At 64.3% G+C, this 15,464-nt stretch overlaps 1 protein-coding gene across 2 annotated transcripts in view; it reads left to right on the top strand.

Annotated features, from left to right (window-relative positions):
• The first annotated feature begins 13,529 nt into the window (after positions 1 to 13,529).
• The window catches only part of PRKCB (protein kinase C beta), a 91,757-nt gene continuing 89,822 nt past the window's right edge, over positions 13,530 to 15,464 (top strand). Inside the window, exons 1-2 of one of the 2 annotated variants that reach the window (XM_038151240.1) lie at positions 13,530 to 13,860; positions 14,104 to 14,135. In XM_038151240.1, coding sequence (XP_038007168.1) covers positions 13,688 to 13,860; positions 14,104 to 14,135 — 205 coding nt within the window. In that variant the 5' untranslated portion in view covers positions 13,530 to 13,687. The remainder of the gene's footprint in view (positions 13,861 to 14,103; positions 14,136 to 15,464) is intronic. The other variant, XM_038151241.1, reaches the window with a different exon arrangement.

A 15,464-nucleotide genomic window follows, 5' to 3' on the forward strand; every position in this document is an offset into this window, starting at 1 on the left:
CAGGGCCGGGCTGCCCCGAGCGGGCTCCGAGCACCTTCCCCGGGCAGGAGCCGGGCTGGGCTCGGGCTGCTCCCCCTCCGGCAGCAGCGGGGCTGGGCAGCCCCCGGGGAGGGCAGCCGCCTCGTCCCGCTCTCGCGTGTGGCTGTCGCTGTGCCGGGGCACTTCCCAGCTGTCCCCGTGGGGCTGGCAGGGCGCTGCCAATGTCACCTCTCTATTTTCAGCTCGTTTTCTGCTTTGCCGCGCCGGGAGGTGACCCGCACAGGGCACGGGCACGCACGGAGATGGTTTTAGAGATGCGGCAGTGAGGGAAGGCCGGGAACGGAGCATCCCCGGCTCGGGGCTGGGCAGCTCCCGGGGCCGGCAGGAGCCGAGAGCCCCGCAGGCTCCGGGGGCTCCGGGAGCCCGGCAGCTGCTGGTTCGGGGAGGAAAATGGTGCAAGCCCCAGAAGGAGACAAACAGCGCGAAGATGTCAGCGGGACGGTTGTCATGGCAACGCCACAAAAATGCCGAGCCCAGCACGGAGCAGAATCGCTGCTTCCTCCCCGAAGGGAGCCCGTGGGGAGCGGGGGCTGGGGGGACCCCAGCGTGTCCCTGCCCTTGTTCGGGGCACAGCGCTCGGTGGGAGCGGGGCCGGGCCCCCGGGAGTGACGGGCTCCCACCTGGCCCTTTCGAGAGGATGCTCGGGCCCGCAGGAAACGCGCTTGGCTGCGGCTGCCTCTGCACCGGCCAGCCTCCTGCACCGCGGGGACTGCCGGCACCCCGGATCCGTGCACCCCAAATCCATCCCGCACCCCAAATCCCTCCTGCACCGCGGGTACTGCCAGCACCCCGGAGCCCCTGCACCCCAAATCCATCCTGCACCCCAAATCCATCCTGCACCGCGGGGACTGCCGGCACCCCGGATCCGTGCACCCCAAATCCATCCCGCACCCCAAATCCATCCTGCACCGCGGGTACTGCCGGCACCCCGGATCCGTGCACCCCAAATCCATCCTGCACCGCGGGTACTGCCGGCACCCCGGATCCGTGCACCCCAAAGCCATCCTGCACCGCGGGGGCTGCTGGGACCCCGGATCCCCCCTGCACCCCAAATCCATCCTCCCTCCAAATCCTGCATCACGGCTGCTGCCTGCATCCTGGAGGCCCTGCACCCCAAATCCATCCCGCACCCCGGCTCCCTCCTGCACCCCAGATCCATCCCACCCCCAGATCCATCCCACCCCCATCTCCCTGCTGCACCCCGGTTTCAAGGCACCTCTCCCCGGAGGTGCAGGGCAGGGGCTCAGCAGCTCCCTGCAGGGCAGTGGTGCCACTGCCCGCAGTCCCGGGTGCAGGGGACAGCAGGGGACAGCAGGGGACAGCAGGGGGACAGCCCGTGCGCGGCCTCGTGTGCTGATGTGTTGGGCACATTCATCTTTCGTTTGTCAGGGTGACTTTTGATAAAGCATCTGTAACACCACGTTGTTTTTCCTTGAGTATTATTAAAGTGCTTGATTTATGCTAATTAAATACCAATTAACTTCCAAGCACTTAATGTGCTTTAAGGACATAAAACACATCTCATTCCCATTCAATTAAATTTGCATCGGGCCCGGCCGTGGGTCTGCGCGGTGTTTTTGTCAGAGCACGGATCTGCTGGGATGGTGCCCGGCCTTTCCCAGGTTCTTGTGCCTGCTGGGATGGAAAGGGCTCCCCGGGGGTGGCATCAGGAGCAGGGGGTGCAGGGTCCTGCTGCCACGGGCAGTCCCAGCGTGGTCATTGCTGGGATGAGGGGCTGGACAGGCACCAACGCTCAGGGGGAAGGCTGGGATGAGCTCAGGGCGCTTGGCAGAGACGCCGGAGGCTGCACGGACAGCAGGCACATGCTGGCCCAGGTGCCACCAGCTGTGCCAGCACTTTGGGAACGCAGGGAAAACAATCAGGGTGCTGCAGAAGAACACCCAGCTCCTGCCTGTGCCTGCTGCCCACCACCCTCATCCACAGGGAAAGGATGGGCTCCCAGTGCTTTCCCTTCCCAAGCCTCCCTTCAGCAGCACCGGAGGGCTCTGGCAGTGTTCCCCCGAAGCCTGCTGCTCAAATAGCAGCCCCGAGCAAAGGCAGCCCAGTGAGGGGTGCCAGGAGCGTGGCTGGGGGGGATAGGATGGATGGACACTAGAATGTGCCCCGTGAGGGCATCTGGGAGCTCTCCTGGCTCAGCCCCGAAGCTTTTCTGCAGCTGGAGAAACCACAGCCTGAAAAAGGGAGGCGGATGAATCCTTTCAGATCGGCTGCCCACCAGGCAGAGGCCGAACCCCCGGCCCCTCTCTGGTGCCATGCCAGCCCTGGCAGCTCCCAAGGGTGCTCCTGGGCCGGGTGGGGCCGGGGGGCTGCGTGGGCAGGCCCGGGGGACAGCGGAGGTGGGCGATGACGCGCGGAGCCAGCTCTGCGCGTGAGCTGGCAGCTGCATGTAGGAGCCGGGAGCGAGTGGGAGTGGGGACGGGATCTGGGCAGGCTCCGGCAGCGCCGCGGCCGCTGCGCGCGGGGTGGGGATGGGCAGGACCGGGATGGGCTGCAGGAGGATGGGAATGGGCTGCAGGAGGGTGGGGATGGGCTGCAGGAGGATGGGAATGGGCAGGACGAGGATGGGCTGCAGGAGGATGGGGATGGGCTGCAGGAGGGTGGGAATGGGCTGCAGGAGGGTGGGGATGGGCAGGGTGGGGATGGGCTGCAGGAGAATGGGAATGGGCAGGGTGGGGATGGGCTGCAGGAGGATGGGGATGGGCAGGATGGAGATGGGAATGGGCTGCAGGAGGATGGAGGTAGGATGCAGGAGGATGGGAATTGGCTGCAGGAGGGTGGGAATGGGGATGGGCTGCAGGAGGATGGGAATGGGCTCCTGCCCGCCCGGCCCGGCTCAGCTGTGCCCCAAGGCTGGGGGCTGAGCCCCGGGGCTGGGCAGCGTCCCTCGCCACTGTGCCACCTCCCTCAGCTCCAGCGATGTGCCATGGCCCTCAACGCCGTGACACGTCCCTTGCTGCTGTGCCATGTCCCTTGCTCCCATGACAAATCCCCCAGCACTGCCCCGTGTCCCCAGCACTGCCCCGTGTTCCCATCACTGCCCCGTGTTCCCATCACTGCCCTGTGTCCCCAGCACTGCCCCGTGTCCCCAGCACTGCCCCGTGTCCCCAGCAGTGCCCCGTGTGCCCATCACTGTGTCCCCCATCCCCCTGTGTCCCCCATGACTGTGCCGCCCCCCTGCCCACGGTGCAGCCCCCCAGGCTGTGCTCCCCCAGCTGCAAGCCCCGGGCCGGAGCAGCCCCCAGGCTGTGCCCCCAGGAGCCTCCCCACCCCGTTTTGCTGCGGGGCCTCCTGCCAGAGCCCCGGCGGTGCTTCCTGGGGACAGTGGGGACACTCCCAGCTCAGTGCCGGGGCCAGGCCGGTCGCTGCCACCGCTGCTCCCTGCGGCAGAGCGGGGACGGCCCTGGAGCCAGGCCGGTGGGAGGGAAATGCGGGAAGAGGGGTTTTCCCCTCCGCTCTATCCCACTTCCCCTCACTCCAGTGATCTTTCATTTCCTCTCACTGGCACTGGCCACCCGCTGGGGCTCCCCGCAGAGGGGCTGGCACGGAGGTGTCCCCTGGGGACCCCCGGGTCCCTGGAGCCCCGTTCCCCGCAGTGGAGGGGGAGCAGAGCCCCGCTTCCCGCTGACATCCAGCCTGGCTGCTCCCCCAGCCCCGAAGGCTTCCTGCGCCCAGCGCTGCCCGAGCTGCAGGGTTTACATTTAAAGGGGTTTCAGGACGGATTTGCGCGGACATTTATTCGCAAGTGTTGTTTTTTTTCAGCTTCTGCCACTTTGAGTGTTTGTGGAGAAGCAATAACGGACAGAAAGCACAGCCGGGAAAGCCTCAGCGAACTCGTTTGAGCTCATGCAAATACGGCGGGAGCGCCAGTCCGGGGTCACACGGGCCACCCTCAGCGGCAGCCCGCGCTGCTGTCGCTGTCGCTGTGTCCCTGGGCTCTGGGAGGGGTCAGCTCCCCGCGGTTCGCCGGCAGCGAGCAGCGGGGCCGCGGGTGCGGCAGCTCCGGTGCCCCCGGGGCCGCCCGGGGAGAGCGGGGCTCGGGGGCGATCCCCGATCGCCTTCTGGCTGGCAGCAGCCGGAGCGCCGCACGATGAACAGCCTTTTTAATTACCGCACAATATTTACAAGATTGCTTCCTCATTTGGGAAATTAAAACAAACGCTCCATCGGAATGATCAACGCCGCGCAGAGCAGCGCGGGGCTGCTGGGGAGCCCTCGGGCTGCTGCTGGAGGCGGCACCGGCGCCTGCCTCTGCTCCGTGTCACCGTGTCACCGTGTCACCTCTGCTCCGTGCCACCGTGTCACCGTGTCACCGCTGCTCCGTGCCACCGTGTCACCGTGTCACCTCTGCTCCGTGCCACCGTGTCACCGCTGCTCCATGTCACCGCCGTGCCCCGCAGCGCCAGCAGCCCCTGGCAGCCCGGCCGGGGAGAGGCTCGGCCGAAAGGAGACCTGGGGGGTTGTGCAGGGGATGCTGAGCTGCCAGGGCTGCTCACACAGAGATGGGCTCCTAAAGGAGACCTGGGGGGTTGCACAGGGGATGTTGAGCTGCCAGGGCCGCTCACCCCGGGATGGGCTCCTAAAGGAGACCTGGGGGGCTGTGCAGGGGATGCTGAACCGCCAGGGCCGCTCACCCCGGGATGGGCTCCTAAAGGAGACCTGGGGGGTTGTGCAGGGGATGCTGAACCGCCAGGGCCGCTCACCCCGGGATGGGCTCCTAAAGGAGACCTGGGCAGGTTGCACAGGGGATGCTGAGCTGCCAGGGCCGATGGGTTCCGGGGAGGTGGCTGTCCCCTCGTCCCCTGTCCCAGCAGTGGCGGTGCTGCCGGCCTGACGGGGTGCCTGGCCCGGGTGCCTCCCGCCTGGGCCGGTGGGTGGCCGCAGGCTCCGCGTGAAGTCCCTGCCGTGCTCCGCGCTCCCTGAGCGCCCCCGGGGTGTCCCTGTGGGCGGGGGTGGCCTCTGGGGACTGAGCCCCCGGGGCTGCTCTTCTCCCAGCCCCCCTCCCTTTCCGAGCTCTTCCCTCAGCTCCTTTCCTCCTTGTTTTGGTTGTTTGGGTTTTTTTGCAGAATTCCCGTTGCCATGGGAACGGTGACATCCCGAGCCGGGCGGAGCGCAGGGAGCGCGGCTGCCCGGGGCCACCCCGGACACGGGCGGGGGTCCCGGGGGCGGGGGATCCCACGGACTGGGGGCCCCCACGGGCAGGGAATCCCCCTGGAGCGCTCCTATTGCAGCGGAAAGAGCAGCGGGATCTCATTTCATTCGAGCACCGGCTGCCAGTCCAGCGAGTCCTTCCAGGGGAGGAAATTCCATCTGGAGCGGACGGGGTGGGGTGGGGGCAAAGGCGGGATGGCCCCCAGCACCCAAAGGTTCGTTAATAAAGGAGCTCGCAGGACCCGATGGATGCGATCCAGGAACATTTGGGATTGTGGAGAATTCACCCTCCTGTTCCTGGAGCAGGGAGGACGCCTGGGGAGCCCAGGTGACACCTCACGGGTAGTCCCGAGGTGCAGGAGCAGCTGGGTGTCATGGGGACACTGGGCACGGCTCAGACTGGGCACAGCTCAGCCTGGGCACGGCATAACCTGGGTATGGCACAGCCTGGGCACGGCTCAGCCTGGGCACGGCTCAGCCTGGGCATGGCACAGCCCGGGCACAGCTCAGCCTGGGCACGGCTCAGCCTGGGCACGGCATAACCTGGGCACGGCTCAGACTGGGCACAGCTCAGCCTGGGCACGGCTCAGCCTGGGCACGGCACAGCCAGGGGGTCACCACGGCCCAATGGCCAAGGAAAACCCCAGGGACACCACCACGGGCAAACCCCAAAAGCTTCTGGGGGCTCTGTGCCCCTGCCGGAGCGCAGCCCGGGCCGGGCCAGGCACTGCCCGCTGCCGGAGCTGCGGAGCCCCGGCTCCACCAGGAGCAGGAAGGAGCTGCAGGAGCCGCAGCCGAGAGGGAAAAGGCAGAAAACAATTTCCAGCTTCCTGCAGATGGCAACCGGTACGATCTGGCTGACGAGCGCCGATGAGCAAGAGCGAGGGAGGGGTAAATAAACCTCGCAGCTCGTGGAGTAAAACAACCCGCTGGGGTTTGCCGCAGAAATTCCCACCCGGCCAGCCCGGGCTCCCGTCCCTGCGCCGGGCCGGGCGGTGCCAGGCGCTGCGGCAGGACCGCGGCACCCCGGGGACACCGCCGGGGCACCGGGACACGGTGTCCCCCCGTCTGCCGCCCCGGGGGTGCCCTCGGGGCCAGGGAACCCTGGAGCAGCCGAGGCACCGCTGCAAAACCAGCCCCAGTCACCGCATCAGAGACGAGGGAAAGCCTCGTGCGAGCGTTTTCCATTCCAAACTTCTTTTGGCTCCTAAACTGGCGAAGCCCCAAGTCTTTCTAGGGCGCTTTCTTTTTGTTCTTCTATATTTTTTTTCAATGAAACTTTTTCAGAATGTTTCTGGAAATTCACGACAGGCAGGGTGTCCTCTGCCTGCAATATTTTTTCCACAGTTTTTCCTCCCGGTGAGGAGCTGAAGGGACACGATGCGCTGCATGTGGCCCTGGGGAGGGTGACCAGGGGGACACCGGGGGCAGCGAGGCGGGACTCGGGCACTCCGGCTCGCCCTCAGGCTGGAATAATCCGCGGTGGAAAACGGAACGAGACAAAGGCGGTGAGAAGCGGCGAGCCCCGGGCTCTGTGCTCAGCCCAGGCTGTTTGCGGGGCAGTGCCCGGGGCAGCCGGGCTGGGGCAGAGCCGGTGCCGCAGGGCACGAACCCAGCGAGCCGCGATGTTCCGATAGCGCTGCGTGCGGGGGTTTCAGCAGCCCGGGCTGGCCGGATGAGCTGCGGGTGGCCGAAGGCCAAAGGCACCGCAGGAACATCTGGGATTTCCAAATGCCGGGGCCTGAGGCACCCGGCTGGCAGGGCTCCTGAAACGAGCACATCCCGGCCCCGCTGCTGCAGCCCATGGGGCCCGTGAGTGGGGAGCGGCTGCCGGGGAAGGGATTGCTGCCTCGGCTGCGAGGAAAACCCTCCCAGGCAAAGCTTAATGAAGAAATCATTGTTCGGGGATCAGCCCTGCGCCGTTAATGAGCCTCGTTGTTATTTAAATGAGGCTCCTGGAAGCGCCGGGTGAAGAATTCATTATGAGATGGATTTTCTGAGCGATGCGATGAATGACGGGTGTAAAACCAGCCTTCCCTCGGGAGAAGGAAGCTGCAGAGAGATTCAGCTCCCGGGGGAGAGCAGCTGGAGCTTGCCATGGCACAAGCAGGAGGGGGCAGGTGCTGCAGCCCGGCCCGGGGACAGCAGAGGCTTGGTGGCTCTGCTCCCCTCCTGCCTCCCCTCGGCTCTGCCTCCGGGGCCGGGCTGTGCCACCAGGCTGCTCCCAGCCCCGTCCAGCTGTGCCAGGGATCCAGGGGCAGCCCCGGCTGCTCTGGGCACCTGTGCCAGGGTCTGCCCACCCTCCCAGCCAGGAATTCCTTCCAAATATCCCATCCAGCCCTGCTCTCTGGCACTGGGAGCCAGTCCCTCCATCCCTTGTCCCCAGTCCCTCTCCAGCTCTCCTGGAGCTCCTTCAGGCCCTGCCAGGGCTCTGAGCTCTCCCTGGAGCTTTCTCTTCGTCTTGCACCAGCTCGAGCCCATCCCTCACAGCTCGGTCTTGTTGCTGTTGAGTTTGACTCTTGCTTTTTTACACAGCACAAAAATGCAACGCTGTCCTTGTCTCTGTGCTGCTGCCCGGCTGCCCCGAGCCCGAAGCTCCCCTGTGCACCCTGGTGAGAGGGGTGGGGGTGGCAGTGCCACTCTGCCCCTGCCACCGCCCTGGCCTCACCGTGCACCAGCCCAGTGTGGACCACAGAGGGAAATCAAAAAGTCGGATCAATAGCGAGGAATAATGACAACTTCCCGCGGAGGTATAGGACATGGAAGGCAATTATCGATCAGATGGTTCGGGAACCAAGCAACAGCACCCCAAGGATTTCACCACAAACTTTGCTTAACCAACTGCGCAGGAAGGCGGTTTGATGTGGGCCGTTTCTGGGTACATAAAACAGAATTAATTTGTTCTCCCTGCAAGCCAGCAGCCAGGAATATGAAATATTTAAATAGCCTAAGCATGTTTGGCATGTGCCGAGCCATGCGAGCACCCGGAGTGCCTGAGCCTGCGGGACTCGGGGCAGTTTTGGGCAGTGCCCTCACTGCAGGAGCAGAGGCTGTGCAGGGCAGGGCCCATCACTGCAGGAGCAGAGGCTGTGCAGGGCTCAGAGCCCCTCGCTGCAGGAGCAGAGGCTGTGCAGGGCTCAGAGCCCCTCGCTGCAGGAGCAGAGGCTGCGCAGCCCCGGGCAGGGAACAGCTCCGGCTCCTCGTCCCCTGGATCCACCTGCGGCACGCCCTGCTGCCAGGAGGATGGAGAAATGCCCTTGGCTCTGAGGAATGAGGAGGGAGCAGGGGCTGTTCCAGCCGGGTGGCGCTGTGGCCGTGCCTCTGCGGCTGTCCCCGTGTCCCCGCGGCCGTCCCCGTGTCCCCGCGGCTGTCCCCTCGCTCCGGCCGCCCCGGAGCTTTATGCGAGCTCATGCTCCAAGGTTTGGGCTTGTTCTCGCCCAGCGGCGGCTGTGGAGGGTCTCAGGATCTCCTGCCGCCGGTGCGTGGGGAGCTGGGTCTCTCCTCACATGAACGCAGCATCTCTGTCCCCGCTCCATCCTCTCTGCACGGAGGACGTGGAACACGCGAAAACTGTGCAAGCAGAAAGGGGAAAACCGGAGCAGCCGATGCCACCCCGCTGCGGGGGGCGCCTGTCACCCCGCGCGTCCCCAGCGTCCCCACGGCACCCGGGGCAGATCCCCTGGCCAGCGCTGCCCGCGGGGGCTGCCCCAGCCTGCGGCTCCAGCTGCGGCTCCAGCTCCAGAGGCGGCTCCAGCTGCGGCTCCAGCGGCGGCTCTGCCCCCCGGCCCTTTGTCCCGCGGGGTTCGGCCGCGGCTCTGCTGCCCCCGGGGACCCCCGAGCAGCCTCTGGGCGGGGGCTGGAGAGCCAGCTGCTGTCAGCAGCGACAAGATCCTCCGCGGCTTGGAGGGACCAGCATTTTCTGCCTAAGAAGATCCCTGTCCGTGTTCCCAGATCCCTGTCCTTATCCCTGTCCCCACTCCTGGATCCCTGTCGCTGCTCCAGGATCCCTGTCCCCACTCCTGGATCCCTGTCCCTGTTCCTGGATCCCTGTCCCCTCTCCTGGATCCCTGTCCCCGCTCCAGGATCCCTATCCCCACTCCTGGATCCCTGCTCCAGGATCCCTGTCCCCGCTCCAGGATGCCTGTCTCCTCTCCAGGATCCCTGTCCCCTCTCCAGGATCCCTGTCCCCACTCCTGGATCCCTGTCCCCTCTCCAGGATCCCTGTCCCCGCTCCAGGATCCCTGTCCCCACTCCTGGATCCCTGTCCCTGTTCCTGGATCCCTGTCCCCTCTCCTGGATCCCTGTCCCCACTCCAGGATCCCTATCCCCACTCCAGGATCCCTGCTCCAGGATCCCTGTCCCCGCTCCAGGATGCCTGTCTCCTCTCCAGGATCCCTGTCCCCTCTCCAGGATCCCTGTCCCCACTCCAGGATCCCTGTCCCCACTCCTGGATCCCTGTCCCCTCTCCAGGATCCCTGTCCCCGCTCCAGGATCCCTGTCCCCGCTCCTGGATCCCTCCTGGCCCTCTGGGTGAGGGCAAGAGGACAAACGGATGTGGAGGCTGCCGGGGGCTGCTCAGGCATCTTTATATTTAATTAGAGCTGGACTTTTCCTCCACCTGCTTCCTGTGGCGGATTTGGGTCCCGAAGAAAAAAGAGATTAAAAAAGGAGAGGAATCTGTTCTCCAGCTCTTCTGAACTCTTGAGAGGAGGCCGGTGCGGGCGGCGGGGCAGCAGCATCCCCCAGCAGCGCGGGCTGGAGGCTGCAGCGCCCGCAGGGAGTTCCCGCAGGAGCCGCTGTGCGGGACCGGGACCGCAGCTCCGGCACGGCCAGGAATCCCACACAGCCAGGAATCCCACACACACAGGGAATCCCGCACAGCCAGGAATCCCACACACACAGGGAATCCCGCACACACAGGGAATCCCGCACAGCCAGGAGTCCCACACACACAGGGAATCCCGCACAGCCAGGAATCCCGCACAGCCAGGGAATCCCGCACACACAGGGAATCCCGCACAGCCAGGGAATCCCGCACAGCCAGGAGTCCCACACACACAGGGAATCCCGCACAGCCAGGAGTCCCACACACACAGGGAATCCCACACACACAGGGAATCCCGCACAGCCGGGGAATCCCGCACAGCTGGGGAATCCCAGATAGCCAGGGAATCCCGCACAGCCAGGGAATCCCACACACACAGGGAATCCCGCACAGCCGGGGAATCCCGCACACACAGGGAATCCCGCACAGCCAGGGAATCCCCCACGCACGTGTGGGGCAGAGCTTTCCCAGGAAATGGGGAAATTCCGCTTGGCTTTAGGATTGTGCCTCTTTGCTGGGCTTTGGGGCTGGCTGTGGCTTTTGGGATTATGTCTCCGTAGGTTTTTGGGGCTGCCTGTGGCTTTGGGATTGTGTCTCTGTAGGTTTTTGGGGCCGCCTGTGGCTTTGGGATTGTGTCTCTTTGTAGGTTTTTGGGGCCGGCTGTGGCTTTGGGGGTGAGGCCGGGGGCTGGAGCTGTCCAGCAGAGCGCATCCCGCTGGTGACACCAGCCCCTGAGCCCCGTGGTCTGCGGGATTTTCTGGCAGGGTTCGAGCCCCCGGCTCCTGCCCCGACCCCGCGGGCTCACGCCGGGCTCGCCGCTCCCACATTCCCAGCCCGAGCCCTGCGGAGCTCCGAGCTCCCCCTTCCCAGAGCGGCTCCTCGGCTGCCCGGGGGGAGGATGAGGAGGGGGAGGATGAGGTCCCTTCCTGAGGATGTGAATCACGCTCCCGGGGAGGCTGCTCTGCTCCCGCTGCCTCCTGTGCCCCGGCGGCCGGGGATGGAGATCCCTGCGTGGCAGACAGCTCTTCCCACAGCGCTGGGGGGGTTTGGTGCCTTCTCTGCAGCAGGAACTGGTGGAGGGGAAAGCAGCACCAGAACGCAGACTTTGACGGGAACAGGAATGAACGGGGCTGATTTCCCCTCTGCTCCGCCACTGCGCTCCCCCGGGAGCGGCTGCTCAGGGTTGTTTGTGTGTGCGAGTCCCTCTGCACACCTGGGGACTGCCCTTGCTCTAATAAATATAACAGCTGCCTCAGAGGAAGGAGCTGCTGGGGGATGTTCATCCCCACGTCTCAAAGTGCTGGGGGATCTGGGTCCTCAGCTTTTGCGAAAATTAACATGGCCATGAAGATCCTGCCTTTAATATGACGTGACTCAGAGCTCACTAAATAATGGAAAAAGTAAGATTAAGTAGAATTACGTAAACTGAGGAAAGAAGAAAGCAATCCCCCGAGAGCAAGAACTGTACCTGGCTTTTGTACTTTTGTACCGTGGCCCAGCAGTGAGAAAAGTTTGAGCATGATTATCATGATTATCAACACTCGTAGGGGGAAATGAAAATCATATTCCCTGCATTCCACATGCAGCAGTTACGGGGGCTGTCCTTGGAAAATGGGAACACACAGCAAAAAACAGCCAGGCAGAAGCAGGCAGAGCCCAGAGTTTACAGTGGAAATAGGCAGGATTGAGCCCGGAGCGGCTCCACGTGCAGCGCAGCAGCGCTGAGGGGAACACCCCTCTCCCCTCGAACAGTGCCGAGGGAAGGAGCCAGAACGCCCCGTAATTATTCCCATTATTGCTGGGCTCCTTCCCGTGCAGGAGGAGTTATTTCTGCTTCCCAGCTCCCTGTGTGAGCCCGCGGCGAGCGGGGCTCCCGGGGCAGGGGGGCTCTGCGGCGCGGCCGGCGCTGCTGGGCACAGAAAGCCCCACGCACCCCGGGCACGTCCCCCATCCCCTCCCAGCACGGCACAGCACCAGCAGGGGCGGCTGCCACTGGTTTCTCCTTAGCAGGAAAATCAGGCGGCGTGAGAGATGGAGCCAGCCTGCTGTTCCTGGGGGGGTGGCAGCAGCAGGACAGGTCAGCCCCGTTTTATTACTGCAGCGAACCTTCTAAAGCAGCTGCATAATGACAGCCCTGGGCCTATTTCGGGAAAGCCTCCTGGGTGTTTAATTCCATGGAGCGAGTGGGGCTTTCTTCACAGAAAGAGCATGTAGGATGGAGGGCTGGATCGCAGCGGAGCAGGGATGGTCCTGGGCCTCAAAAGGGGAAGGATCACGTGCATGCAGATCCTGCATTAAGTCCCAGAAATGAGAATTTAGAAAGACTTGTTTGTGGAAATATGGTTATGTTTCACTTGGAGCTGTCTCATGTTTTGATTTGAACTCTCATCTCAGCACCCAGAGCAGGATGATGCGGCACCAGGCGGGCCCAGGGAGACCTGGGTGTCAGAGGAGGAGGCTGATGGATCTGATTTTGTGTGTCTGTGGCTGCCGTCAGGGAGCGAGAGAGATGAATGGTGGATGTGGTTGGGAAAGTCCTCTGTGCCAGCCAGCTGAGATGCTTGCAGTGGGTTGGTAAAAGAAGATCATTATTCCAACTGCAAATTCAAAACATCATTCCCAGAGGCGCACTGAGCTGGTGCTTTGTGCCCAGTGTCAGTGTGAGCCCTGGGTGTGTGAGCCCTGGGTGTGTGTGAGCCCTGGGTATGTGAGCCCTGGGCCCGTGGCCTCGCGTGGGCTGCTCATGGCCACGCTCCTGCTCCCCCAGGCAGGGCCAGCCCAGCGCCCAGCCTGGCACAGCTGCTGTGCCGGAGCTCCTGCCTGGATCCCCTCTGGACTTGACTCGTGTTCTGCAGAATATCAGGGTAGAAATAAAACATTCTGGCTGCGACAGTGGGAAGTCCGGGACTCACGAGGACCCAGCAGTGTCACTGCCAGTCCTGCAGAGGGCATGGGGCAGTGCGGCTGTCCCCACGGCTGGCACAAAGACATCCATATCTACCTCCCACTGAGTCCTGCTTGTTCCCCCACCCGCTGGCTGAGGCACTGGGACAGGACGGTGTCCCTGCCTTGGTGACCCTGGCTCACGTGGGCACTGGCTAGGTCTGTGCCTGTCTGTGCCCAGTGTCCATCCCTGCCTGTGCTGAGTGTCCATCCCTGCCCGTTCCCTCTATCCATCCCTGCCCGTGCCCAGTGTCCATCCCTCCCCGTTCCCTCTGTCCATCCCTGCCCATTCCCAGTGTCCATCCCTGTCCATTCCCTCTATCCATCCCTGCCCGTTCCCTCTGTCCATCCCTGCCCGTGCCCGGTGCTCCCCGCGCATCCCCGCGGGATGCAGACGCTCTATGCAAATGAAGGGCGGGCCCGGCCCCCATGCAAATCAGCATGCAAATCGAGGCGCGGGGGGGGCGTGGCCGTGCCGAGGCGCGCGGGGGGGCGGGGCTTTGCGAGGTGCCGGGGGCGCGGCCGGCGATGCAGATGAGGGCGGGGCGTGCCGCATGTAAATGAGGGGGCGTGGCGCGGCGGGCGGTGTCGGAGCCTCCCGCCAGCTGCGGGCAGCGGCCCCGAGCGCGGCCCCGGCAGCGCAGCCGGAGCGGCGGCAGCCCCGGCGGAGCAGCGGAGCGGGCCGGGCCGGGCCCGCAGCCCCGGCACAGCATGGCCGAGCCGCCGGCGGCAGCGCCGGCCCCCGAGGGCGAGGAGGGCCCGGTGCGCTTCGCCCGCAAGGGCGCCCTGCGGCAGAAGAACGTGCACGAGGTGAAGAACCACAAGTTCACGGCGCGGTTCTTCAAGCAGCCCACCTTCTGCAGCCACTGCACCGACTTCATCTGGTGAGCCTCCCCCCGCTCCCCCGCGGCCGCTCCGGGACGCCGGTCGGCGGGACACCCCTCCCCGGGCTCGCCCGGCGCTGCGGGGCTCCCCCTCGCCATCCTCCGGTGCCCCCTCTCCTCCCGTCCCCGCTCCCTCATCCCCGCATCCCATCCCGGTCTCCCGGTGCCCGCTCCGCTCCGGGCGGCTCCGGCAGCGTGGCTGCGCCGCGGGGCCGGTGTCTCACTGCGCCTCTCTCTCCGCAGGGGCTTCGGCAAGCAGGGCTTCCAGTGTCAAGGTGAGTGTGGCGCTGCCGGGGGGCTGGGGAGGGGGTCTGCGCTCCGCGTCCGCCCCCCGGGACCATCCCCGCGGCCCCGAGCATCCCCGCGCACCGCCAAGCAGCTTAGTCATTTTTTTAATCAACCCAGCAACTAGTCGGTGCCTTTAAGCCGGCCGGGTCTCGTTAGCAGAGATAAGCGCCCGGGACTTCAGCTAAATCCCCCGAAAAAGGCCGAGGGGAGTTTGTTTTTAATGTGCTTAACACCAAAACATGTGTCGGGTGGCGAACGGGCTGGGCGAGGGCTGCTCCGCCGCTGGAACTGCGCAGCCGGCGAGCACTCGAATGGCTTAGTTGTGTTGCTGGGGGAAAAAAATGAGGCTTTATAACCAAATATGTTGCAGTAGCCGGGTTACTATGACCATAATTCTTTGTTCTGATAATGCTGCGATCCCGGAGAGGCTCTTCAGGGATTTGGGATGTCCCCCCGGGAAATTGGGCTGAATTACCCAGGCGTTATCGGGATGCTGTTGCAGCCAGCCCAGCTGGGGCTCGCCCTGGCCTGTGGGTCCCACCTGCGTGGGGTTCAAACGGGGCTGCTGCTCGCAGCTGCTGGCAGCGAAATGTTGCTCTTGTGAATATTTGGGACAGGGTTTTATTCTGGCGGGTGGCTGGCTCCCAAGTTGAGGTATTTGGCATGGAAACAAACGTGCTTTAGAGCTCTGAAAGGCTTCTCTTCACAGCTGTCCTTGGGGTTTTGGAGTGGCACACGGGGTGTGAGGAGCTGGGGTGGCTCTGGAGCATCCCTGCAGCTGCCTGTGCGAGCAGTGTGAGGCTAATCCAATTTAAATGATGCTGATCCTCATCCTTAACACTTGCCACGCACACGTAACCTTAAAATATCAAAGCCATCTCCCTGCCACCTCCCAAACCCAGCCTGAAGGCCTGGACGGGTGATGGCAGGCAGAGGAAAGTGGATATGGAGAAGAAAATGTATCCTAGGGCTGTTTCTCAAGGTCACAGCTTCCCCTGGTACCTGAGGTTTCACACATGGGCAGCTCAGTCACGTTACCGAGAGGAATTTTGTGCGCTCGGATCTCTGGTTTGGTCTTCCCAGGCTTCCCTGGCTGTGAATTCCCCGACTCTCCCTACAGCGAGGTGTATTTGTGCAAACACCGTGTCTGTGAAATCCAGAGTGTGTCGTGGAGCAGGTGGGCTCCACGTACCAGCCCGGCAGGGTTTGCCTGCGTTATTTCTAGAGCCGGCTCGGCTCTACCTGCAGCATCCAGTGTCGGGTAGCTGGCGCCTTTCCAAGGCTCCTCCAGCTGTCAGGAGCTGTTCTCCCAACCT

This window comes from Motacilla alba, chromosome 14 (genome assembly GCF_015832195.1).
Source record: "Motacilla alba alba isolate MOTALB_02 chromosome 14, Motacilla_alba_V1.0_pri, whole genome shotgun sequence".
Lineage (NCBI taxonomy): Eukaryota > Metazoa > Chordata > Aves > Passeriformes > Motacillidae > Motacilla > Motacilla alba.